This window comes from Peromyscus maniculatus, chromosome 6 (assembly GCF_049852395.1).
Source record: "Peromyscus maniculatus bairdii isolate BWxNUB_F1_BW_parent chromosome 6, HU_Pman_BW_mat_3.1, whole genome shotgun sequence".
NCBI classification, from domain to species: Eukaryota; Metazoa; Chordata; class Mammalia; order Rodentia; family Cricetidae; genus Peromyscus; species Peromyscus maniculatus.
Window position 1 is genome coordinate 84235577 of NC_134857.1, and position 26352 is coordinate 84261928.

Here is a 26352-nt window from a genome sequence, read left to right on the forward strand (position 1 = left end):
CACGGTGTGTTAGCAAAAAATAAAAAGAAGTAAAAGAGTTTTCTCTTTGACTTGACAGATAGTTCCTGAGAACTTCAGCGTTTTTAGTTTGATCCAGGAAATGCGAACACAGAGGCCTTCACTAGTTCAAACTCAGGTAAGGACTGGTGAAGAGATGACGGGTGTGTCTGTGTTCATGGTGACACACCCAAAGCTGCTGAGTGTGCGGGCGACACTAACTTGTTACTGTGTGTTTTCCTCTAACTCTGGATTTCCCTGGTCTTCGTGCAGCCCTTGTCCTGGGTCAGATTATTTTCATTCCTCATTTTTTACTGTCTACAATATTATTTCTTGTTTACAAAAGAAATTGAAAAAAATTCAGTGAGTTTGACTTATTAGAAAGAACCGGCCAATGTTATGGGTCATAAGTTAACTTGAAGTTTTGCAGTTACAAATCCATCTACAAAGCCACAGAAAATCAGGGACTTGCCATTTCTACTTCAAGAAATGATATGATTTCTACATTAGGAAGCAATGAGAAATGAAATTAGAACAAGAAGATGCCTGTCACATGTTGGTTGCTTCTGTTACCATTCCCTACAACCTTTGAACCCGTGCTAGATTGCCCACACTTGTCCATTTCACTAGGAATACTCTTCTAAGCCCAAATCTCTCATTGATTTCACACATATTTATACACCAATAACTTCACTCAACTTTATACATTTATACATCTTTAACATGGAGCTTAGCATTTATCCACTCAGCGATTCACTCATGCATTCAAGTTTTTATTGATATTTATTACGTATAAGACATTTTTGTATATTTTTTAAGAATTGTCTTTAAGTAGAAAGACCTTGATGTGTTTCAAGTCCCTTACAAATGAACTTGCACACAAGTTTGAGATGAAGCAGTTCAAAGTGGCAGTTTAGATATTTTAATGTACAGTTGTGAATGAAGGGAAAAAATGAAGAGCTATTAATACAAAAGTGTCTGTTTGGCCCACACAGGTTTTCCATGAGCAGGTTGTGGAAAAAATAATTTTTCATGTGTTGCCTGTAGGTGTTTTCTATATTCAACTATGAGGGGAAAGTTTATGTGAACTGGAAGCCTTAGATGGCTTAGTGCTGTCAGGCTTGAAAGGAAGGTAATGCATATAGATTCACAGACACCAGGAAGCATGAGCCTTGCTCTATGAACTGCAGTGCTAAATTCATAAGCATACCCTATTTCAGAAAATCCCATCTCTCGGGCCTAGTTTTGGGAGTTTGAAGGGAACCGGAGGCTTTCCTATTTCAGCACTGTTACTAACTAGCTAAACAAATCTAACGGTTGTAGCTGATTCTTCCGACACTGCAAAATGGCAATCTAGCCAGACGCTGCTTCCGGTTTGAGTCCCATTCCCACCCAGTCTCTCTTTATCTCTGTCTCCCTCTGACAGGGTCTTATCTCATACCCCAGTCTGGCTTAGAGTTTAACATTGGGGTCCAGGCTGGCCTTGAAGTTGCAGCAATCCTTCTGCCTCAGCTTCCTGAGTGCTGGGATTACAGAAGGGAACCACAATTGCTGGCTATGTTTTCTGTCTTAAAAAATGATAGCATTCCATGACTATGTTGGGTGTTATAGATGCTACATTGTTCTCCTGCTAAAAAACACCCGTTGAAACATCCTTTATTTGTATGGGATTGTGTAAAGTATGAGAGGAAGTGCTTCAGGAAAAAGAAAGGCCGAAATGAAGTATTACAAGTATTACAAGCCATAAACCTTGTAATACATGGTAAGAATAGAGGTCTCATTTCTCTACGTTGAATCCTTTTGTAACCACAGATTTTCAACTTTTTATTCAGTGGTTTACTTTTCTTTGGTATCTTTACTAGGAAAAAATTTCAGCAACTTGATCTAAATACACTAAACTAAGTCAGAAGATTCAGTTTATAAGTCACATGCAGGAATTACTTCTGAATGGCCTTGGACAAACTGACTGTAAACAGGTATAATAGCCTTCCTACCTCATCGAGCAATTGTGAAGGTCAAATTAGAAAACACATATTGAAGTTATCAATTCATATACCACCCATTACCTGATTTTTTTTTCCATAAATGAAGGTGATTTACTCAAGATACATCTAGAATAACATGTAAACAAAAAATGCTAGCAAAGAAAACAGAGAGACGAAAGATAAAAAGGAAAAAGTAGGGTTAGAATATGAAAGAAACATGGCATAAAATCCTTGTGTGTTAGCTAGAGTTATGTAAAATAAGTATTTCTCATAACCTAAAGGAACATACAGATCTGCAGTGAATGATGGAGCATACAGCGCTGTTTACTGAGTTTAGTAACATGTTGATAGATGTTCCTGTTTTGAAATCAGTTTTTGTAATTCACCTGATGTTTCTGTGTTCTTCATTTGCCTGGCTTGTGATATTCTCCAGGAACAATACGAACTGGTCTATAGTGCTGTGTTAGAACTATTTAAAAGGCATATGGATATTATTGGAGATGAACACTCTGGAAGAGAGGTAATGTTGAAATTACATATTATTTTTTCATATGTTTTTGGCCAGAGTATCTCAGATTATTTGTTGGGCTTATGTATGGTCACACCCAAATTGGAATGTCAGGATTTCATAGGGCTATGTCAAAATCTCCTGTAGAGGACAAATTAATTTGTGGTAGTTTAACTTAGAAAATTCACAACTTGATTATCTTATTACATATAATTTACAGCTAAATTTAGAAGCTGAATTTAATTAGGGCACGCATCTGTTTTGATCCCAAGTTTTAGGCAATTTATTGGCAAGTTAAATTTGAATTCATAAATTCATAGGTGAGTGCTTTTTCAGGTCCCATCTGTCTTACTTTATAGCATACATCTCACAATTTTTTTTAAAATTGAGCCAGGTGTGGTGACACATGTCTTTAATCCCAGAGACAGAGGAAGGTGGATCTCTGTGAGTTTGGAGGCCAGCTTGGTGAGTTCCAGGCTAGCCAGGGCTACACAGTGAGACCCTGTCTCAAAGAACAAAAATATAACAGAACAAAATTGAATATATTTATAATATATAATATGATGTTTTAAGGTTTGTATACATTGTGTAATGACTAAATCAAACTAATTAACATATTCATTACTTTATATATTTATTTTTTTTATTTTTTATTTTTTTGGTTTTTCGAGACAGGGTTTCTCTGTGTAGCTTTGCGCCTTTCCTGGGACTCACTTGGTAGCCCAGGCTGGCCTCGAACTCACAGAGATCCACCTGGCTCTGCCTCCCGAGTGCTGGGATTAAAGGCGTGTGCCACCACCGCCTGGCTATATAATTTAAGAACTATAGTCTATGCAGTTTCTAATACATAATACCTCATTATTAACTGTAGTCACTGTATTTTATAGTAAACCTCTTGAATTTATTCTTTTTAATCTAGTTAAAATTTTGTTTGGTTTTTGTTTTGTTTTGTTTTGTTTTTTTCCCAGACAGGGTTTCTCTGTGTAGCTGTCCTGGAACTCACTTTGTAGACCAGGCTGGCCTTGAATTCAAATTTGCCTGCCTCGCCTCCCAAGTGCTGAGATTAAAGGTGTGTGCCACCACCGCCTGGCTCTAGTTGAAATTTTGTATCTGTTGACCAACATTGCCTCAAAATCTTCCTCTTTCTAGTCTCTGGTAGTTACCATTCTACTCTGTGTCTATGAATTTGGATTACTTTAGAGTCTATATAGGAATTATACAGTATTTGTCTTTCCATGTTTAGCTTCTTTTACTTAGCACAATGTCCTCTAGGTTCATTCATGTTGCCAAAAACAACAAAATATCCTTACTATTTTTCTTTAAAGATTTATTTTATATATATGAGTGCTATATCTGCATGTACAACTTTATACCAGAAGAGGCCATCAGATCTCACTAGAGATGGTTGTGAGCCACCATGGTTGCTGGGAATTAAACTCAGAACCTTTGGAAGAGCAGTCAATGCTTTTAGCCAATGAGTCATCTTTCCAGATTCCTGCCCCCCTTACTATTTTTTAATAGTACTTGGAATTGAACATGGGGCCTTGTGGATGCCAGGCAATTGCTTTAGCACTCTGAGCTATATCACCAGCTCTGGTTTTCAACTTTTTAATTTTGAGACAGGGTTTTGCTAAGTTGTACAGGCTGGCCTTGAACTTATGATCCTCTAGCCCCAGCCTGCTAAGCAGCTGAGATTATAAGCCTGTGTCACCATGCCTGGCACTGTGTGTGTGTGTGTGTGTGGACCTACCAGTGCAGATGCATGCAGAGGCCAGAGGTTAACACCAGGATGTCTTCCTCAGTGAAATTAGAGCTCTTTGTTTTGACTAGACTGCCTGGTCAGAAAGCCCTCTCACCCCTGGATCTACCTGTCTCTTGCCTTCAACACTGGGATTAGGTCCATCAGACTTGGCTTTTATGTGATTTCTGGGGGTTTAAACACAGGTTCTCTTCCAGGCCATTCTTTCTCTCTTTTTAAAAGGGGTAATAGTATTCCTTTATAATACTGCTGTAATAGCATATGAATATATGCTACATTTTCTATATCCATTCATCTATGGATGGATACTTGGTTTGGCTCCATAACTTGTCTATTGTGAATATGCCACATATGAGTACACTACATTGATTTTATTTCCTCTAGAAATACCAGAAGTTGAACTGATAAATTATATGGTAGTTCTGTTTTTAATTTTTTGAGGGCCCTCCATACTGATTTTTCATAATACACATGCTAGTTCACGTTTCCACCGACGGTATATAAATGGGTCCTTCTTCTATCCCCCCAGTCCTGGGGATTGAACCAGACTCTTTAGTTTCCATTATTGATTAAATCACCTTACTAGTTGAGTTCTATTTAGATTTTCTATTTCTCCCTTAATCAACCAATTTTGATAGGATGAATATCTCTAAGATCTTAACCATTTTATCTAAGTTATCCAATTTGTTAGCATGCAATCAATATATGTGGTACTCCTATGCAATTGTTTATAGTATTTTAATTCTTTTTGTTTCCACAAGATCGGTAGTAATGTCCATGTTTTCATCTTGTGTGTGAGGGAGGGTCCATGTGTAGATATGGAAGGCCAGAGGTCAACTTCAGATGCTACTCTTCAGGAGCCATCAACCTTAATTTTTGAGATGAGTCTCTCACTGGGACTCAGGAGTCACTGATTAGGATAGGCTAACTATCAGGAACCCCAGGGGTCCTCTGTCCACCTCTCTAGTATTGGGATTATAGTATATTACACCATGCCAAATTTTTTATTTTTAGGGGCCTATTCTGGGAATTGAGCAGAAGCACTTTACCAAAATGTGCTAGCAATTCACTCCCTGTGTTCTCATTTTCGATTAATACTTTGATTTTTTTTTCTTGAGACAGCATTTCTCTGTGTAGCCCTGGCTGTCCTGAAACTCACACTGTAGACCAGGCTGGCCTTGAATTCAGAGATATCCTCCTGCCTCTGCCTCCAGAGTTCAGATTAAAGGCATGTGCCATCACTGCTGGTGAATTTTTTCCCTTAATGTAACTAAAGCATAATCACTTTTATTGATTTTTTGAATTTATTCAGCTTTTCCATTTTTCATGTTCTCTATTTCTTTTATCTCCACTGTAATCTTCAATATTTCCTTGCTGTTGCAGTTTGAGATTGATTTTAGTCACCCCCACACACACCTAGTTCCTTAAAATGTAAAGTTAGGCTGTTCAACTAGGATCTTTCTTTCTTAAACAAATATATCATTCATTTTATACTAATTCATCGAAGTTAAATAAACATACTGCTTTATATCTAATACAACATTTATTAATTCTTTAAGAATTTATTACACTATATTTTGATGATGTTTACCCCTACTTCTCCCCCTAATTCTTCCCAGAACTCACACTCATGTCTCTACCCCTTCTTAACTTCATGTCCTCTTTTATAAAAATAGCCCACCAACTCTAATTTGTGCTGCTCAATGTGCTCCTGGGTGTGGGCCAACCGCAGGGGCAAGGGGACGACCAGGAGCCGCACCCTGAATAAAGCTGGACTCTCCCTTCTCCAGGAGCCATCGACTGGCCACAGCAACTTGTTGGGCTTCGATATCATTGTGCCCATGCCCCACTTCCATGCTTGAATGTTGATTGGCTTGATTTTATGAATGCAGTGGTCTCATCATGTCCAGAATGCACGGTTTCAGTCCATTCTTCCCTGAGCTTTCTCTCCCCTTTCCATGATGGTCCCTGGGCCGTGTGTGTGTGTGTGTGTGTGTGTGTGTGTGTGTGTGTGTGTGTGTGTGTGTGTGTGTGTGTGTGTTGGGGAGTGGGAATGTGGGGGGTATTACTTCGTAGTCTTCAAATATTAAAATATTTTATTGACGTTGCTTCATTAAAAAAACAAAACAAAACAAACAAAAAACTCTTGACATTTCTTTTGAAGATTGAAGCAGAATTTTCAATTCCTGAACAAAATCTCACTGTACAAGCTGACTCTTGTCCTCCGTACTTACCAAAAAAGTGAGTAAATTAAGCATATCTAACTGCTGACTAATTGTGTTTGAGGGATGAAATCTCATGTTCTGCTTCTCTGTGCTGCTGGGAAGAGACCTCTTTCCGGTATGGCATCGTCATTTTCTCCTTTTTCAGCGCCATGAAAGATGTGAAAACGACAGAGCAGCCGAGCAAAGCAAGGGTGGAAGTGGACGGCGCAGACGCGGCTCCCTTTGATAGGACTTCTGAAATAAGTGCCAAGGAAGAGTTCGTTTTGCGTCCGGCTAAATCAAGCCCTTCTTTTGAGTTTTTGGAGCTAAACTGCGGGTGTAACAACAAGGTTGTCATAGCCAGGGAAGGGCAGGCAAAGGCCTCTCCAGTCCTGGGAGAGCCCCTTCAGAAATACCAGAGTCTGGATTTCGGTTCCATTTTGCACGGGTCATGTCCTGGTGCTCCGCCTAGCACCACAGCAGGCAGGTGCAGCAATTCCAAGGGGCCGGTGATACGGACCAAATCAACTCCCTTTGAATGGATTCAGCGGAGAAAAACAAGCGACTTGGACACGGAAGACGGTTCTTCATTCTTGGAATCTCAACTGCATGCGCCTTGTCTCATGGAGCCGCAGGCACAAAGAGTGGTCCACGTTTCTTCCGAGGAACTGAATTACTCACTGCCACGTGCCTCTGAGCACCCAGCACGCGATGACCCTTGTGTACTGCAGCGCGGCCCCAACACTTTTAGAGTGCATTCTTGCACGTCGTTAGTAGAAGATCCCTATTTCCCATCGTCACCCCCAAACAGTGCTGATTCTAAGATGTCTTTTGATCTGCCTGAGAAGCAAGACGGAGCCACTTGTCCTTGTGGTCTGCTGCCAGCCTCTTCCACAACCTCCCTTTCCTACTGCAACTCCCGCGATTCTTTAATGGCGAGCCCTGTGAGCAGTTTCCCCCCACTGTTAAACCAAGAGACAGCCACAGAAGGTAAGCTATGTTCACATTTGTATAGTGCTTTGGACCTTGCCTTGTTTCCATTAAATATTGTTTTCTCCTAACCCTCCTCTTCCTCTGCTTCTTTTTCTTCCTTTTCTCCTCAAAGAAATAAATTCTGGGAGTGTTCTGATGGTGTACTGTAAAGACAATAGCAATGAGGCTGTCAGGTTTGGGGACCTATCTTCGCCAACAGGAAGGCTTCTAACACGGCATCCTCATTCGACTTGTTTATCAACAGCCGCAGTTTACCTTTACCATACAGAAGCAGCTTCCCAAGTACAGAGGGCAAACTGGTCAACAGCACGGCACAGTCACCCCGAAATATTTGTTACACACTTAAGTGCCTGTTAATGCGTTGAGCACATTGCTAAGCATTGAATTCTCTTCCTGTAGGAGTGGGAGTGGTAGGACCCGATTTCCTGCACTTTTCTCATCTTAGTAGATGAGGATATTTGCTTAGTATTGTGTGACTTTCTAAAATCTTTTAATACAATTTTCATATTTATGCCTTATAATTCTAGATTTTTACATATCCAACACACTGTTTTGTTTAACTGAGTAGTCAGAAAGTAATAGTGAATATACTATTAGAGGTTATTATATGCTGGTGTTTTTCTTTGCCCTTTTCTTTTTAGTGAAGTGGATGGAACCTAGTGCCTCAGGCAGGTCAGGCAGGTGTCTAAGTGGAATCCCTAGCCCAGACCCTAATAATTTGATGTAGAAGATGAAGGAAGCGAAGAGCAAGTTTCATTTGCTTAGGCATATTGCCAGATAATCCATAAAGAGCATTTAGTTAGTACAGAACATTTCTGCTCTAGAACAGTATTGATTGCTGCTTCCCTTTTCCTCTTTTTGAAGTCATGGGACTTGAATCTAGCCAGTCAGGCAAGAGCTCTGTCATGGCGGGATAGGCCCAGCCTGTATTTCTTTCTGTCCTCTTTTCTTGATTTAGCTAGGGTCTTCCTACTGAAGCCAGCCTAGAACTCACGGAGATCAGGCTGATCCAGAACTCACAGCAGTCCTGCCCTAGTCTCTCAAGTGTGGGGATTAGTTTCTGTTTCCTTCTGTCTGTGTGTATGGCGTGTGTGTGTGTGTATGTACCTGTGTGTGTGTGCGCACACGCGTGCATGCATGTGTGCGTGTGTGTGTGTGTGTGTGTGTGTGTGTGTGTGTGTGTGTGTGTGCCTAGATCAGTGAACAGCTTGCAGGAGTGAGTTTTCTACTTCTACCATGTGGGGTCTGGATTGAACTCAGGTTGTCAGACTTAGTAGCCAGTGCCTTCACCTGCTGAGGCACCTCACCATCTCCTGTTTTCTTTTTATGAATAACCATCATGCTTTAAACATCTCAGAGCATCAAAAACAACAAAGAAAGTAAATTATCTTCATATTGTAGCAAAATTGATATGTCTGCCATCTGGTGGCAGTTTCTTATAGTAGCATGTAAAGTGTTCTGCACAAATTTGGAATTTTTTTTTTTTTTTATTAAACAGAAAACCCTGTAGGCATTTGAGCCTGCCCTAGATTTCTAGTATACGTCCATTCCCAGAATTTTCTCCTTTTTTGATGAACTATTTCTATTTCTGTAATAAACTTCTATATTTTGGATTCTGTATGGAATAGAAAAAGGATTTTTTCACCTTTTGTGTAAATGAATGTTTAGCTGATGAAAAGTATCCTATTGTGACTTCTATAGAAAACAAAAGGGAAGAGTTATGTAGAAAATAATCCAAACCATCCTAACAGTGACAAAATATTTGGAGATATTTAAACCTTTAAACCCAGTAAAAACTTCAAAGATCAAGTAAAGCTTTTACCTAAGAACAAATTCATTCTTTTTCCTAGAGTAAGCATATACAAATCTGTTAAATTTATATTTAGATTAGATGGGAATGTAAGGGTCTCCTTTGTTCTCATTACAAAATTGTGATTACATTTCTGTCATTTGGACAGTGACTTCTCCAAGGATAGATGACGAAATTCCCCCTCCACTCCCTGAACGGACACCCGAGTCTTTTATTGTGGCTGAGGAAGCTGGTGAGTACAATTCAGTAAGTCTAAAGTGTGTTCCTTCTCAGGTCCCTCCAGTGTTCTATGTGCTGCTGAGCATCCATTTGTCTCTTTTAAAAATAACCTCATTCAGCTGGGCTGTGGTGGCACATGCCTTTAATCCCAGCACTCGAGAGACAGAGGCAGGTGGATCTCTGTGAGTTTGAGGCCAGCCTGGTCTACAAAGAGAGTTCCAGGACAGCCAGGGTGGTTATACAGAGAAACCCTATCTCAAAAAACAAACAAACAAACACCCCATTCCTAAGAACTGGGCATACCCACTTTCTTGCAGGAGAACTCTCACCAAGTGTTACTGAGTCCTTACCTTGGTGGTGAAGGTAAGAGGTGGAGCCTCACTGGAATGGAGTAGAGCATCTGACTCAAAGACCCACAGCTCTGTGGGGCCTTGGCAACTTTCGTCTGACTCAACTCCTTCGTGTTTAACAGACTGCAGTTTTAGTCCACACATTTTAGTTTTTAGACGTATTGATTTTGTTTTAGTTACATGAATGTTTTGCCTGTATGTCTATATGTGAACCACATGTGTGCCTGTGCCTACTGAAGTCAGAGAAGGGCATGGGATCCCCCAGGACTGGAGTTGCGGATGGTTGTGAGCCACTGTGTGGGTGCTGGGAACTGAACCCAGGTCTCCTGCCAGAGTTCTCTCCAGACCGTTTCTCTTCATTTTAACAACTGTCATGCAATGGTTAACTAAAATCTAAATGTAAAACAACATGCTGGAGGATATGGGGGGTAAGGAAGGTGTACAAGATACATTTCTCCCTCTTAAGAAGCTTACGTTTGAAGTACAGGATGTGTATATGAATCTTTGTTTATTATATCAAGACCATATATATCAATGATATGTGAGAGAAAGGAGAGCCTTTCAGGCTGAGAGTAATCAGAAAGGCCCAGTGAAAGAGAAAACATTTGAGTGGATTCCTAAGAGAGCTAAGGCAAAAATGAATGTTTTCTAAGGAGACAGATTATTCACTGTACTCACTTCATAGGCTGGATTGTGTTAGCAGTGAAATCACATACAGCAACTTTTAATGACATGTGCAAATTATTTAAGATGAACACCTGGAATAATGTTTTCTGATTCTAAAAGAAAAATCTGTATTTTTGATAATCTGTTATGTATTTCTAGATATTCTTTGAACCAACTATTTAAGTATATACAATGATTTTAGAGCTAAGACAAGCATTTAGAAGTTTCTACAGGGCTGTGAATGTAGCTTAGTTGTAGAGCATTTGTCTAGCACGGCAAGACTCCGGGTTTAATCCCTAGTACTGAATTAAAAAATAGTTCCCACAATTGTGATGATGGAAAGTCACAATTTAATGTAATTGTTGTTACAATCACTGGTAATAGTATGGACATGCATAATGGTCTTTTTCTTTTTCTTTTTAAAACTCACATAGCAAAGAACAATTATCCTTTTTCAAGTGCCATAAAGTAATCATAATTTCAACAACTTATCTCCAGATAAATTTTTAGGGTAATGTTCTAAATTATGGAAGAACTAATTCCGGAGGAGATCAATTTAGAACTAATTTCCATATGGTAGTTATGAAAAATCACTGTAAGAGTTAGGGACGCCTTTTTATAATTCAACACACTTATGAATTAAGAAATGCTGTTATCACTACAGTTACATGAACTATATCTTATTTTTTTGGTTTTTCGAGACAAGGTTTCTCTGTGTAGCTTTGCGCCTTTTCCTGGAACTCACTTGGTAGCCCAGGCTGGCCTCAAACTCACAGAGATCCGCCTGGCTCTGCCTCCCGAGTGCTGGGATTAAAGGCGTGCGCCACCACCGCCCGGCCTATGAACTATATTTTTTTAAATGGCATTTATTGCTTCAAACTTATATTGTGTGTATATATTATTCTTTCACTTTTTTCCCTTCTCACATATTTAGAGTGTGAAACTCCCTAGTCCCAAATCAGGTAGAGACTTTTCTTGTCTTTAAGTGACATTTAGTCCTAAGAACTTGTTTTGTAAAACAGCTCATTAAGTTAGAGTAATTCACCTCAGGAAGATTCATAGTTCTTGTAAACAGCTTCTGCTGTCAATTTATTTTTGGGTTTCCCAGACTGACAATTTTGTTTTGTCATGGGCAAAGTAAAGGCAGGATCCTTCAAAGAAACAAACAAAAACATTACTTCAGATAGGCTATTTGAAAATTGAAATAGTTAAAACAATCTTGTGTAAAAAGAATGAAGCAGAAAAATACTATCCTACCTGACTTCCAAATGCCAGAGACATCAGAATGGCAAGGTACCAACATGAAAGAGACACCCAAATCAGAAGAACAGAATACACAGTTTAGGAAAACTGACATGCGCTTCTATAGCCAACCGACTTTTCACAAAGATGCTATGAACATGGATAGAATAGGACAGTATTTTCAATAAATGATTCTGTGAAAATTGGGTGTCCACATGTATAACAAAGGTGGGCTCCTACCTCTCACAGGTCACCAAAAATAACTCAACATCTACTAAATACTTAAGTATAAGACCTAAAACTACAAAATGACTAGAAGAAACTTCAGGACTTTGGAATGGGCAAGGACTTTTCTGAACAGGACATTAAAAATAAAACAATAAGGAAACAAAAGCAAGAATAGACAAGTGGAATTACACCAAATAAAAGGCCTCATGCAGCAAAGGCAACAACCTGTGTCTTTAACTTAGAAACCTTTGTTCACGATGCATCTGACAAGTACAGCATTGCTCAGCACTACAGTGACTCAAATTTCATTCTGTTTATTTATTTATTTGGTGTTTCTAAGACAGGGTTTCTCTGTGTAGCCATTGCTGTCCTAGAACTTGATCTGTAGACCAGGCTGGCCTCAAACTCACAGAGATTCGCTTGCTTCTGCCTCCTCAGTGCTGGGATTAAAGGAGTGCACCACCATGCCCAACCTTAGTGATTCAAATATAAAAAATCCTGTCTCAATAGGATATTCTGGATATTGACCAAAATGTATAAGGAACATACAAAAAATTAACAGCAAAAAAATATAGTAGCCTGATTTAAAAATTGGCAGTATATCTAAATATATATTTCTCAAAAGAAGACATAACTATGGCCAACGGAGATAGAGATATTCAGGATCACTAACCATCAAAGAAATACAAGTGAAAACCACAACATGGCATAACCCCACTCCACTCCAAAAACAACAGTGGGTGTTGGAGCCCCTGGATCTGGAGTTACAGGTGGTTGTAAGATGCCTACATCCTCTCGAAGAGAAATCAGTGCTCTTAACTGCACTCGCTTTTTAAAAACTTGTTATTACTCTTCTTTTTCATGAGTTTTGCTTATATTATATACTAAGAAAACTGAGTAACATCTACTGGGAATTCATAGGTACTTTGCAAACATTAGCATAGGCTGCCGTTGTCATTAGCATATTTATTCATATTATCATGTTACTCAAATATATATATATATACATATATATGTACTATAATGTGGATATTAAAAAGCATAAGCTTTTGGAGCAAGCAGTCTATAATTCAAACTACCAATCTACTAAAAACTACCAAAATATAACCTTAATTAAAGAATACACTTTCTGAGGGCTGGGTGTGATGGTACATGCCTTTAATCCCAGCACTTAGGAGGTGAAGTCAGGCAGATCTCTGTGAGTTCAAATCTAACCTGGCCTATATAGCAAATTGCAAGCTAGATAATGAATCTCAGTCTCAAAAAACAAACTAACAAACAAACAACAAAAACAACAACCCCAAACTAACAAACTACTTTCTGAGACAGGCATGGTGGCTCACATCTATAAACCCAGCACTTGGGAAGTTGCAGCAGGACTGCCCAAAGTTCAAGGCTACCATTGGTTATAAAGTAAGACCCTGTCTCAATAAAAAGAGACAAACTTCAAAAAAGAATAGCTGGGCGGTGGTGGCGCACGCCTTTAATCCCAGCACTCGGGAGGCAGAGCCAGGCGGATCTCTGTGAGTTTGAGGCCAGCCTGGGCTACAGAGCGAGTCCCAGGAAAGGCGCAAAGCTACACAGAGAAACCCTGTCTCGAAAAACCAAAAACAAACAAACAAACAAACAAAAAACCCCAATATTTGTGGGTTGAGATTGGTGCCTCAGTAGGTAAGGGCACTGGCTGCTCCTCTGGAGAACCCAGGTTTGGTTCTCAGCACCCACATGGTGGCTCATAACCATCCATAACTCTGGTTTCAGGGGATGTGGTCCCTCCTCTGATCTTTGCAGGGATCAGGCACACATGTGTTACACATACATACACGCTGGCAGTGTTCTATTGCTGCAAAGAGACACTACGACCAAGCAACTCTTATACAAGAAAGTATTTAATTTTAACTGGGGGCTTGTTTTAGTTTCGAGGGTTAGTCTGTTATGATGGCGGAAGCATGGTGGGAGCGTGGCGACACCCATGGTGCTAGAGCAGTAGCTGAGAGCTATATCCTGATCCATAGGCAGAAGCCAGAGGAAAGGGAGAGGGAGGGGGAGGGGGAGGGGAGGGGGAGAGGGAGGGGAAGAGAGAGACTCACTGGGTCTGGTCTGGGCCTGAAACCTTGAAGCCCAGCCCTAGTGACCTACTACCTCCAACAAAGCCACACCTCCTCCAATAAGGCCACACCTCCTAATCCATCCTAAGCAGTTCATCGACTGGGGACTAAGCATGCAAATATATGAGCCTATGGGGGCCGTATTCATTCAAACACAGGAAATGCTCATATATAAAATAATAAAAAATTCTTTAAACTGTTGATTTTCTCATTTATAAATTAAAATTTTATTTTTTTGTGAGAATTGAGATAATACATTTAAAGTTTTTAGCACAGTGTTACCAAATAGCCCTCATCAAATATCTTACAAGTGTTAGGATAGTCAGAATATGGAATAAGGAAAGGCACTACTTTTTTTTTTTTTTTTTTTTAGACAAGTTTAGCCATGCAGCATCTCAGGCTGGCCTTAAACTTTCTATCCTCCTGCCTAATTCTGGAATCACAAGTGTATACCACTATGTCCAGCTAAAAAGTACTATTTAATGTTTATATTAAGTTGGGTGGATCAAATTAATACCCATGTGGAATCATTGATTATCTATGTGGCGCTAATTATAATCAGCAGGATTTTGGAAAAATAGGATGATATTACTGGAGTGGCTAGGAAAGCCTTTACTCAGCATAAGAAAGATCTTAGAGAATTTGGGACAAAAGGAAGGAATTACACAAGTTATGACAAGCCTAAGAAGACTCAAAGGAACATGATGTGTGCAAAGAAATCATGAGTAGGTTATCTGTATATTTTACAGTGCTGAGATCCAATTCAGGGCCTCCTAGATGTTAGGTGAGTATTCTACCACTCAGCTACTCCCCCAGCTAGTGACTAGGTTATTGTCATTGCAATAGGGGTTCAACTTTGTAAAATACAGAAGATAAATTTAGATAAAGTGTAGCAAGGTTTTGAAGTTAGTCAGAGGGAATACCCATGTTGTAAAAATCCATAAAGACAGTGAGCTGGTGGGTCCCAGCTACCAACTGGCTCACTAAACACCTAAGGACCAAGCCTCCATCTCACAGAGCACCCAGAACCAAGCCTCCTACTCTGTCTGGATCAGAGAACTCTAAGAACACTGAGGCTGCAGGGATTTTCCCCTCTTACACATGGTGTAGAACTTACTAGCACCAGAGGGCTGTGAGAACTTCATTTTTCAAGTCAACATAGCTGTGCCAGCAATATACTACCTAATTGTTCCAAGCTTTTGTTGCCATGGCTTACCATGATGGGCTGGACCCTGAAATAAATAAATAAATCCTTTCTCTGTTAAAAGCAAGCAAGGAAGCAAGCAAGCAAACCAGAGGTTGCCAGGGTTAGGGGGGAAAGGGAATAGGGAGCTATTAATGGGTGTAGCATTTCCTTTCATGGTGATGAAAACTGTTCTGGAATTAGACAATGGTGATGATTGTGCAATACCATGAGTGCACTGTTATTGATGACAAATCATATGTGTATTTTACTACATACCCAAAGCTAGGCAGAGGAACACAGACTTAATACAGAAAATAACAGCATTGTAGATTCTTCCTCTAGAGACACTTAAGATGAAATGGAAAACATCCACCAAGATATTGCTAACAATTTTACTTCTCAGAATATGCCTTAACAGCAAACTGAAAGATAATAAACTGTCTTGAAGTGTTTATCAAACAATTATTGGATTAGGTACTAGAAATAAGTACTATACAGCACGTAAGAAATAAACAATAATACTTGCTTCATAGGTAAATTTTACAGCCTAAATATCTTATGACCAGGGCTGTCGAGATGATTCAGAAGATAAAAGTGCTTGCCTTGCAAGCTCAATGACCTGAGTTCAATCCTTATAACCCACATAAAAAAGATGGATATGTCTGTGGAGGTGGCTGTGGTAAGGGTTCTTGCCACTAAGCATGACAACTTGAGTTGGATGCACGCAGTAGAAGCAGAAAACTGACTTCCACAGGTTACCCTCTGACCTCTACATGCACACTGTAGTATGTTTGTGTTCCCCCATCAATGTTAAAATTTAAAAATCTAGATGGGGCAATAAATACCACATCTCTAGTCCCAGCATACCTATAATGAGATGAGAGGTAGAGATGGGAGAATCAACTAGAAGCTGGAAGGCTAAAATTTTCTGTAAAATAAATTAGATCTAGGACCTTGGTAAAATCCACTTCCAATCTCTTTAGAAGAAGACATCCATAAGTGAGCTCACAAGTTTGTGATGAATCATGGTCTCCTTGGTCAACAAAGTAGGACTACACTTTTGAGACTCTGGTCATTGTTCAGATAATTCCTTTTACATTGTATGACAGTTCACTTCACTGTTGCTGTGTCCACCACAGGAGATGGAGGCCCTGGAAGGCAACAAATGCTCTAAATCTTTCTGCCAGCTGGACATGGTGGCGCACACCTGTAATCCTATGTTCAGATCCTTTTTGGTGGTTGTGATGGTTAGTTTTACAGGATCTGCAGTCCTCTAGGAGGGCCTCGAGGCACACCTGTGAGGGATTATTTGATTCAGCTAGCCTTTAGACATGCCTGTGAAGAACTATCTTGATTAGGTTGAGGTGAAAAGACCCACCTCAGTACTGGTTAGCATTGTACCCTGGGATTCGGTCCTGGACTGGATAAGAAGGACTCCAGCTGAGTAGAACCAGCATCCACGACCCCCTGCTTTCTGACCATGTGTGCAATGGGACCAGCTGAGCTGGCGTCCCCACCACCAGGACTACCCCCATGATTTTATACGTACTGGGACTACCAGCCAACTTAACCCCTTTCCTGAAGTTGTTCTTGTCAGGCTATGTTGTCACAGCAACAGGAAAAGTAGCCAGAACAGTGATTGCAGGCTACATGGACTGACAGCAAAAATTACACAGACACAAAACGTGTCCTGACCCGACTTTTAATTGCTGGATTTCTTTGCTTTGGTATATACTTTTCTTATTACAGATCTACAGCAGGATGGTTCCCCTCCACCTCCACTCCCAGAAAGAACTCCGGAGTCCTTCCTTCTTGCTGATGAAGACTGTAAGTTGGCATTACTTTCAAAAAAGATATAAAATGAAATGTTAAAAGGTCTAAAATAAGCAAAGTGTGGTAGTGCATGCCTGTAATCTCAGCACTTGAGAGGTGAAGACAAGAGTTCAAGGTCATCCTTAGCCACATGGTTTAAGGACAGCCAAAGCTGTTTGAGACCCTGTCTCATAAAAACATAGACAAGGCTGGGCATGGTGGTGTGCCAGAAGGCAAGGGCAAATCTCTGTGAGTTCCAGGACAGCCAGGGCTACACAATGAGACCCGTATAAAAAAACCCAAAACAACTAAGTTAAAAACAGTAAGTCTTACATGGAAAGGTACAAAGAATGATTAAATAAAAGAATAAATTTTAAAGTCTACAATATATAATGAAAATGATACCTAAGAAGGAAAAACATATAGGCCAAATTTGAATATACACCTATATTTAAGTCATAGGCTTAAGAAACTTTACAACAAAATGTTTTTCTTTCTTTTTTCTTTTTGTTAAGGTTTACAGGCCCAACCCATAGAATCTTACTCTACTAGCTATCCTGAAACCATGGAGAACTCAACATCTTCTAAACAAACATTGAAGACCCCTGGAAAAAGTTTCACAAGGAGTAAAGTAAGACTAGAGATTTAGAAAACATCTCAGAGTTTCCCTTACTACAGGCTTTCCCTCCACAGCATTAAGATTGAAAATTACATTAAGCATCTTTATTAATTGAAGTTTTGATCTCTCACAGTCAAAATGAACAGAAAGCAAATCTATGGAATGAATGAGAGTAATTATTAGAGTAATTACAGTAACATGTTAGTATATTAAAATAAATGCATCATCTACCGAAAAAGTTCAGGAATAGGTCCACATCCATGTAGGGATTTAGTACATTATGATGTGTCTCAAATCAAGGGATAAAGATGGATAGTTTCATAATTGTTAGTGGGTTGAGAATGTAGCTCAGTTAGTAGACTGCTTGCCTAGAGCCTGCCTAAAAACTGGAGTGTGACCCAGGGTGGTGGATATCTGTAATACCCAAATCCTATATTTGGGAGGTGGAGGCAGGAGGATCAGAAGTTCAAGGCAGGGATACATGAGACCATGTCTCAGGAAAAAGTTGTTGGTCCAAATAAGTAATAATGTAGAAAATATTTAGGATCTACAATTCATATTGATATCAGGATAAAGTCTAGATAGCTAAAAGATTTAAATGTTAAAATGTGCACATATACATAAAACTACTAAACAGGACCTGGAGAGATGCTCAGAGATTAAGAGCACTAACTACTTTTCCAGAGGACCTGAGTCCAATTTTTCCAGAGGACCTAAGCACTCACGAGGATCTTAACTGTCTATAATTCCAGTTCCAGAGGATCTGATGCCCTCTTCTGCTCTCCCTGGGCACCAGGCATATACATGGTACATAGACATACATGCAGGCAAAACATCTATACACACAAAATAATGAATCAGTCTAATTGTTTTAAATCTGAAAATGAAAAACAACCCCCCAACAAGGACTCAACAACAACTATTTAAAACCTCCTAAGTTACAAGAGTACTTTTTGGTAAGATATTTTTGTAACTCTGGGAGTATGAATGGCCTTTGTAACTATAACAACCAGAGGCAGTAAGGAAAAGGATACACACATTCCACTAAATGAAACAGTAAATTTCTGCACAGTGAAGGAAAGTTACCTGAAAATCAAAGATACAGACCAAATTGGAGAGAAAAATGCCTGTGACTGGCACCATAGTCAGAGGGTATTGTCTACTATGTGATGAATTGCTAGAAATCCATAATATAAAGTAAAAATGGGCAAAAAGACATGGCTGAAGAGCAAAGCAACCCCAGAGGCTGTAGTCAGTTCTGGAATACCCCAGCGAGGGGAGAGACGTCCGTCATCTTTACCCTGGCCTTCTGTCCCGTTGTTTCTAGATATGTACTACACTGCATATGGTAAAATAGCCAGATAGAACCACGTGGTAATTCTATATTGAATTAAGATGTAAGATGGAAAAAATGATTGCATTTTCATGGCTATTATTAAGGAAACTAATCCTGTTAAGTCTGTGTTTTTAGTTGACTAAAGCATTTTGAACTTTATAGGAAAATATTAACTTCCCCCCTTTCTTCACTTTTATAGAGTTTAAAGATTTTCCGAAATATGAAAAAAAGTAAGTTCATTCATATTTATTAGAATGTATCTAAAACTTTTAAATTTACACAGTTTTTGGTATAATCACCCTATGAAAAACGTTAACAATATCATTCCCAAATAGAATTTAATTAGGGACCTGTGGGTTAGAGCGATCACCCAGGCCTTGACTTTGCTGGGATCCATCAGGCTAATGTCGGGTAGGGGTTTCTGTTTACAGACAGAATTAGAATAACTACAATGTTTGGATTGTCTACCCATACCAAGATGCTTAGATATAAATATGTTATTTACAACTCCTAGCAGTCTAACCTTCGATATATTTTCTTTGACACAGTAACAGCAAAGCATATTGTGAAACAAATGTGTTGACTTGATGAAACAAGCGAAGCCTTGACACATTTCCATTTTCACATGTATTACCAGCAGCAAAAGTCTGTTGCTTATTATTTTGCTGTATTGTAATGAAAATAAAAACCCACGGGCTCTTTAAAATTTTGGAAATTCTCTTAGACACCTTATTTACAATTATAAGGTCTATAAAACATGATGGTATGACTCTTAAATGGGACCCACTTGGTTGGTTAGGAAGGACTAGTTGATATTATACTGGAACAATAGGGAGGGACAAGGAACACCAGGGAAATTTTGGATAGCAAATCTCAGGTAGATAGTTGAGTGTTACTTTTCCCTTCGAGGCTTGTCCTTTATTTTTCTATCCATAAAGTTCAGATTCTCAATAGTTTGCCAGCATTACCATCATACCTGACCTCTGAAATAATCTTTTATCCAGTATAGCTAAAGTCTGGTTGAGAAACATGCCTTTCCCCCTAGAATTAGTCAAGGAGAATTTTAGTCAGCCAAAGGTTTATTTGATCAGCTTGTTTAGAAAACACTCAGTTTTCTTTCTCTAGATACAACACTATTTTGGGGATATCAAAGAAACAGTAACTTCAGGTAGATTTATCCTGGCAGATCTTTGGGATATGGTGGGAGACTAAGCCTTCTTTCTTCCTTTCTTTCTTTCTTTCTTTCTTTCTTTCTTTCTTTCTTTCTTTCTTTCTTTCTTTCTTTCTTTCTTTCTTTCTTTCTTTCTTTCTTTCTCTCTCTCTCTCTCTCTCTCTCTCTCTCTCTCTCTCTCTCTCTCTCTCCCTTCCTTCCTTCCTTCCTTTCTTTCTTTTTTTTAAAGATATATTTATTTATAATGTATACAGTGTTCTGCTTGCATGTATGCCCGTAGGCCAGAAGAGGGCACCAGATCTCATTACAGATGGTTGTGAGCCACCATGTGGTTACTGGGAATTGAACTCAGGACCTCTGGAAGAGCAGCCAGTGCTCTTAACCTCTGAGCCATCTCTTATGTAAAAACTCTCAGGGCATCCTCTAAATGTAGACTAGACTGTATTTCTGTTTTTCAGCTACTTTCATTCGACATTCTTTGGTGGCTAAGAACAGTATCAAGCCATCACAATGACCCTGGAGCTTAGCCCTGCATTATTTTAGACTTGTCTACCTGTCCTCCACCCTTCCAGATACTCATGACCCAAGAATTCCCCATGTTTTTTCCCAATCTGGATCTCTTAGTAGTCTGCAGTGTCTGCAGTGAAGTTTTTAATGAATATAGCATTTTTATCTGTTATTTTGAGCTAGCATTTCTGTCTGCTGTTTTTCTTTATTTCTATGAATATTTGTTAAATGCCTGCTATGTGCCAGACATTGTGGAAGGGACCTGGTATGTGGTGGTCAACAGTGATAATACGGGCTCTTAGGCTTTTGTGCAACTGAAAACTAGTGAGGAATTCAGAAATCCAATGAGTTCCCAAGTACATACGTAATAACATTGTGGCAGATGCTAGCAAAGAAAACATGAGTAATTGTGAGAGAATGAAAAAAAGTTGTAGCTGGTGGTTTGATTACTCTTTGTTCTTTGGGGTGGGAGGGGCCTGCCACCCAGCTCCCATATAAATACATGGAAACTTAATCTTTCTTATGAATGCCCAGCCTTAGCTTGGCTTGTTTCTTGCCGGCTTTTCTTAAATTATCCCATCTATCTTTTGCCTCTGGGCTTTTAACTTTCTATATACTTTTCTTCTTACTCCATGGCTTGCTGTGTAGCTGGGTGGCTGGCCCCCGGAGTCCTCCCCTCTTCCTCCTTTTGTTTCCCTTCTTCTCTTTTTCCCCTTCTATGTATTCTCTCTCCTGCCTAGCTATTGGCCATTCAGCTCTTTATTAGACCAATCAGGTGTTTTAGACAGGCAAAGTAACACAGCTTCACAGAGTCAAGCAAATGCAACATATCTTTGCATCATTAAACGTTCCACAGCATAAACAAATGTAACACATCTTAAACTAATATTTTACAACAGTAAGGTGAGGCTAAAAAGATGGGAGAGTAGTAGTTACATTCTTATTTGTCTTGCTGAGTAGAGTTTAAGTGCCATGAGACACCATAAGAGGGCTTTAGACAGAAATGTTATGCACTCTGTTTTTATCCTGGTTGCTGTATGGAGAGTGGATTACAGGTGACAAGAATGGAAGTTGCCAACCATGCTGCCCAGTGATGCCCACTTTTAGCGGGAAAAATTTCGAGTAAATTTTGTTATATTGTGTGTGTGTGTGTGTGTGTGTGTGTGTGTGTGTATACACGTGCATGTATGATGGGGGGCACATATCTCAACTTGTGTATGGAGGACAACTTTGTAGAGTTCGTTTTCCCCTTCTACCTTTACATGAGTTCCAGGGAACAAGCTCATGTCCTCAGACTTACACAGCAAACTGCTTTACCAGATGAGCCCTAATGAGACATTTTAATTGCTCAGAAATACTTATAGTTGCAAGTGACAGGATGTCCAATTTAGGCTAACTGGAGCACAAGAGAAACACTGTCTTGTAACTAAGAATTCAAATAATTCATTAAGTAGTTGACCTCTCATTCCATATTGCTTTGTGTCATTCTTGTGTATGTATGTGTGTATGCCTGTATGCACACATGTATTTACATGTGTGGTCTGAGGTTGATGTCAGGCGTCATCCTTAATCATGTATCTACCCTATTTTTCAGGCAGGGTCTTTCACTGAACTGAGAGTTTACTAGTTGGCTATACTAGCTGGTCAGTGAGCTCCGGGGATCCTGCTCTCTTCATTTCCCACATGCTGGGACTGTAGGCACGTGACTGCCATGCTTTGCCTTTCACTTGGGTTCTGGATGTCTGAACTCAGTGCCTCATGCTTGCTCAGCAAGCGCTTTACCTAACAAGCCATCTCTCTAGCCCCAGCTTTGTCTCGTTTTATAAGCTTACTCATAGGCCGATTTTTTTACCATGTGGTTTCAGGCTTCTGATGGAAAAAATTAGCTTCTTCCTGGTTGCTTAAGCAACAGTCTGATGACTAGTGTAAACTGGCCTGATGTTGGCCTGGTTCATTTGCCCCTGCCTGAATCCATTCTTAACAGTATATTTAACATTCCAATTAGGCAAGATAATATGTCTTATATTTAGCCACGTAGTTACATGTGGTCACTGATTACTTAGTAATGAGATCAGACCTAAACATCTGGTGTGACCATGCCAATGTACCAGCAATGGAAGCCAGCCCAAGTTATTAGTCATTTCATTCTTCTACAAGTAGAAATAGTTCCACTTGACGTGTGGAAACTGAAAATTGGGGAGGATGTAAAGGGAAAAAATAAGATGTTTTTATCTGAAGAATACATGTTGAGCAGGCAGCATAAAAATAATTTGAGACAAGCCATAGGTAAAATATCAGTTCCCTCTAATATATATCTGCTGAATATTTGCTGCCTTTTTTTTTTTAAAAAAAAAAAAAAAAAAAGGAAGGGGGGCTGGAGAAATGGCTCAGTGGTTAAGAGCACTGACTGTTCTTCCAGAGGACCTGGGTTCGATTCCCAGCACCCACGTGGCAACTCACAACTGTCTATAGCTCCAGTTCCAGGGGACTCAACACCTATGGCAAAAAACAAAACAAAACAAAAACCTAGTGTGCATAAAAAAGTAAAAAAATTTTAAAGGAAGAAAAGGAAAACAAAGAAAGAAAAATAAACAGTATTCTTTGGGACAAATATATTCTCTCAGTTCACATGTAGAGATTATTGACATCCTTGCACATCCCTGTCTTCACCCAATATATTCCTGTCTACCCTCAGTTCCTAGCCCAGCTCTTGACACACAGTATTAGTATGTACTGAATTGGAAACAACTGAAATCTACTGTGTATTCTAGTGATTAATACTCAAGTATACTCCAGAAAGGAAATGTTCTAGATGTTTCTAGAAGCCTAATATTACATACCTATTTGTAAACATATATATGCAGTTCTCACATTGCATTTTGAAATGTTAAGAACAAATAAAAAAGTATGTAGTAATTTCTCCTTGCTTATAAGCTGTTTTTGAGAAAGTTTACATAAACCTGAGAAACCTTTATTCCTATAAGACAATGCACATGTATAATGTAGATCCAGTTTTACAGAATTCCTTTTAAAACTTGGTAGAAACTGATATATGTTTATATTAAGGTGTTAGGACCACACACACAGTTTTAGTCTTAAACATGGTAAATGCAACAGCAAATGAAGCAACATAACAATGCCTTTGAGAGACTATGGCTCTAACTTAGAATCACCTATGAGAAAAAAATGGCTGCAAAGTAAGAGATTTAGGAGTAGAGGACAATATAAGAAAAACCTCAGCTTGCCATAGATAAATTAATATAAACTCATCATTTCGACAAAGATAAACTCCAAAGCCAAAGGTGAATTCTAAAGAAGTGGGTTTTCTTTTTGGCCACCAACCAGCTCCCAAATTATGACACAAAGACTTGTTATTAGTTATGAATGCTCGGCCTTGTCTTAGCTCTTGTTTTAATCTGTTTCTCTTTATCTACATTTTGCCTTGGGCCTTTTTACCTTTCTTTTATTCTGTATGTCCTACTTTTCTGTTTCCTGTGTCTGGCTGGCTGTCAGCTGCCTGGCTTCTGACCCCACATCTCCCCTCCTACTCCCTCATTCTCTCTTCTTTTCATTCCTCAAGCCTAGATTTCTCCTCCTACTCATTCTCTCTGCCCTCCAGCCCCACCTATCCCTCTACTGCCTAACTACTGGCTGTTCAGCTTTTTATTGGACCAATCAGGAGGTGCCTTAGGCAGGCAAGGTGAAACAGCAACACACCTTTACACAATTAAACAAGTGCAGCATAAGCAAATGTAACACACCTTTACATAGTTAAAGTAATATTCCACAACACCATTCCTTTGACAATTTTCTTTAGTTTTGTGTCTTGTTACATAATCTGTTTTGTTTGCAAACAGATTAAGTGCCACAAGTTCAAGGCCAGCCTGGGATACATAGTGAGTTCAGGCCTATAGACTGAGACTTTCCCTCCTCTCCCTATAATACTTCTAATATAAAAATATAATTTTAACAATTTTGAACATGTTTAACATGATACTGATATATTCATTTTGGAGTATTATTTGGGATTTCAATAATCATGCAAGCAAATAAACAGTAATCTAAATCTGTTGTCATTCTTACCTGACATAGTTTTCTTCTGATTACAGGTGTTTGCAATTCTTCCCCGCCAAGCAAGCCTGCAGAATGTGTTCAGCCAAAAAATTCCAGCTCCTTTCTGAATTTTGGTATGTGTATTATTTTATAGCAAAGTTTAAAATGTATATAAATTGGGGCTGGAAGGGTGGCTCAGTGATTAAGAGGACTGGATACTCTTCCAGAGGACCCAGCTTCAATTCTAAGCACTCACAGTGGTTCACAACTGTTTGTAACTCCAATTCCAGAGGGGCTGATGCCTCCTGCTGGCCTCTGCAGGTACTGCAAGCATATGGTGCGCACACACAGCCGTGGAGGCAAAACACCAACAGACATAACATAAATTAATTTTAAAGATTGTAGGAAGACCAGAACCTGCAGACACACAATGCCCAAACAGACTTTCATTTCAGAGGAAGAAGCAGAAAATGCGGGAGCAGTTGCTGTCATTACAGTTTTTGTCTCATTTGAGAAAATATTCACTAGAAGTGCTCTGTTTCTTTAGCTATAAAATTTGGTTTGCATTTCATTAACGCAATGTTTCAATAGTTATAACTTAAAAGCTAAGATTTGTATAAAATTACTTAAAAATTCATCTAGGACATTGTATGGACTATGAAGAAAACATGCAACTTTGCCTCTACATCACTTGAATGATGTACCGACCATCTGACTTTACATTGCTGTGGCTCTGAGATAAAATCTTAGCTGTGTCCACGTTGCTTCTTTTCAAACATGCCTGGATTTCAACAGTTTGTGTACTTGAAAGCATCACTTATATTTCATTTCTCCCTTTAACAGTGACAATATAAATTGTAAGAATATGTTACTTAAAAATATTTAAGTTGCTCTGATGATGCACACCTGTAATCCCAGCCCATGGAAGGTGGAGGCAGGAGGATCATGACTTCAGGGCCATGCTGGACTTGCATAGGGAGATTCTATCTCATCCACCCCCCCCTCCCTAAGTTGAAAGAAAAAGAAGCATGTGGTTCAGGTTTACTTTTCCTGAATTGACCCATATGCAGAAAACAGTAGTGTAAAGCTGTTCGAAAATATCAAGAATTGGCTAGTGAATCAGATCAAATAAAGGCATCTGAAATTTTTGTTGTTCTAAGCGGTCATGTATCATGTCATCATCCCTCTTCCCAGTGTACTGGGCTACAGTTAAGGTGCCTGTGCTGAGGAGATGGGTTTGCTATGTGAACTATTCAATCTGAATACTTTTCCTTCTCTTTATTTTCAGTGAGGTAAAATGTATATGAAATAGGCTCTGTACACTTCTCCCAACATTTAAAATCACTAGTTAATAAATATTAAATGTTTCTTTCAGCTCTGCCATACAGGTGTGTGTGTGTGTGTGTGTGTGTGTGTGTGTGTGTGTGTGTGTGTGTGTGTGTCTTGCTACATATGTCAGGCTGGCTTTGAACATGTGATCCTCCTATCTTAATCCCCTGTGTATTTGGATTACATGGATTACAGGCAGTTGCCACCATACCCAGCCTACTCTAGTTTTGTTTTTCAGACTTAAATGTAGTCATATATGTAAGCAGTTAC

The 26352-nt window shown here is 39.3% G+C and overlaps 1 protein-coding gene and 1 long non-coding RNA gene across 2 annotated transcripts in view; one reads left to right on the forward strand and one right to left on the reverse strand.

The window, feature by feature from the left end:
* Nucleotides 1-16375, reverse strand: part of LOC143273716 (uncharacterized) — a 50167-nt gene extending 33792 nt beyond the window's left edge. Inside the window, exon 1 of the long non-coding RNA XR_013051902.1 lies at nt 16265-16375. This is a non-coding gene — a long non-coding RNA (uncharacterized LOC143273716). The remainder of the gene's footprint in view (nt 1-16264) is intronic.
* The window catches only part of Ptpn22 (protein tyrosine phosphatase non-receptor type 22), a 70937-nt gene that overhangs the window by 42998 nt on the left and 1587 nt on the right, over nt 1-26352 (forward strand). The window contains exons 16-24 of the mRNA XM_076573759.1: nt 59-136; nt 2416-2502; nt 6414-6490; nt 6620-7443; nt 9405-9488; nt 17005-17082; nt 17583-17698; nt 19222-19252; nt 24810-24887. Coding sequence (XP_076429874.1) covers nt 59-136; nt 2416-2502; nt 6414-6490; nt 6620-7443; nt 9405-9488; nt 17005-17082; nt 17583-17698; nt 19222-19252; nt 24810-24887 — 1453 coding nt within the window. The remainder of the gene's footprint in view (nt 1-58; nt 137-2415; nt 2503-6413; nt 6491-6619; nt 7444-9404; nt 9489-17004; nt 17083-17582; nt 17699-19221; nt 19253-24809; nt 24888-26352) is intronic.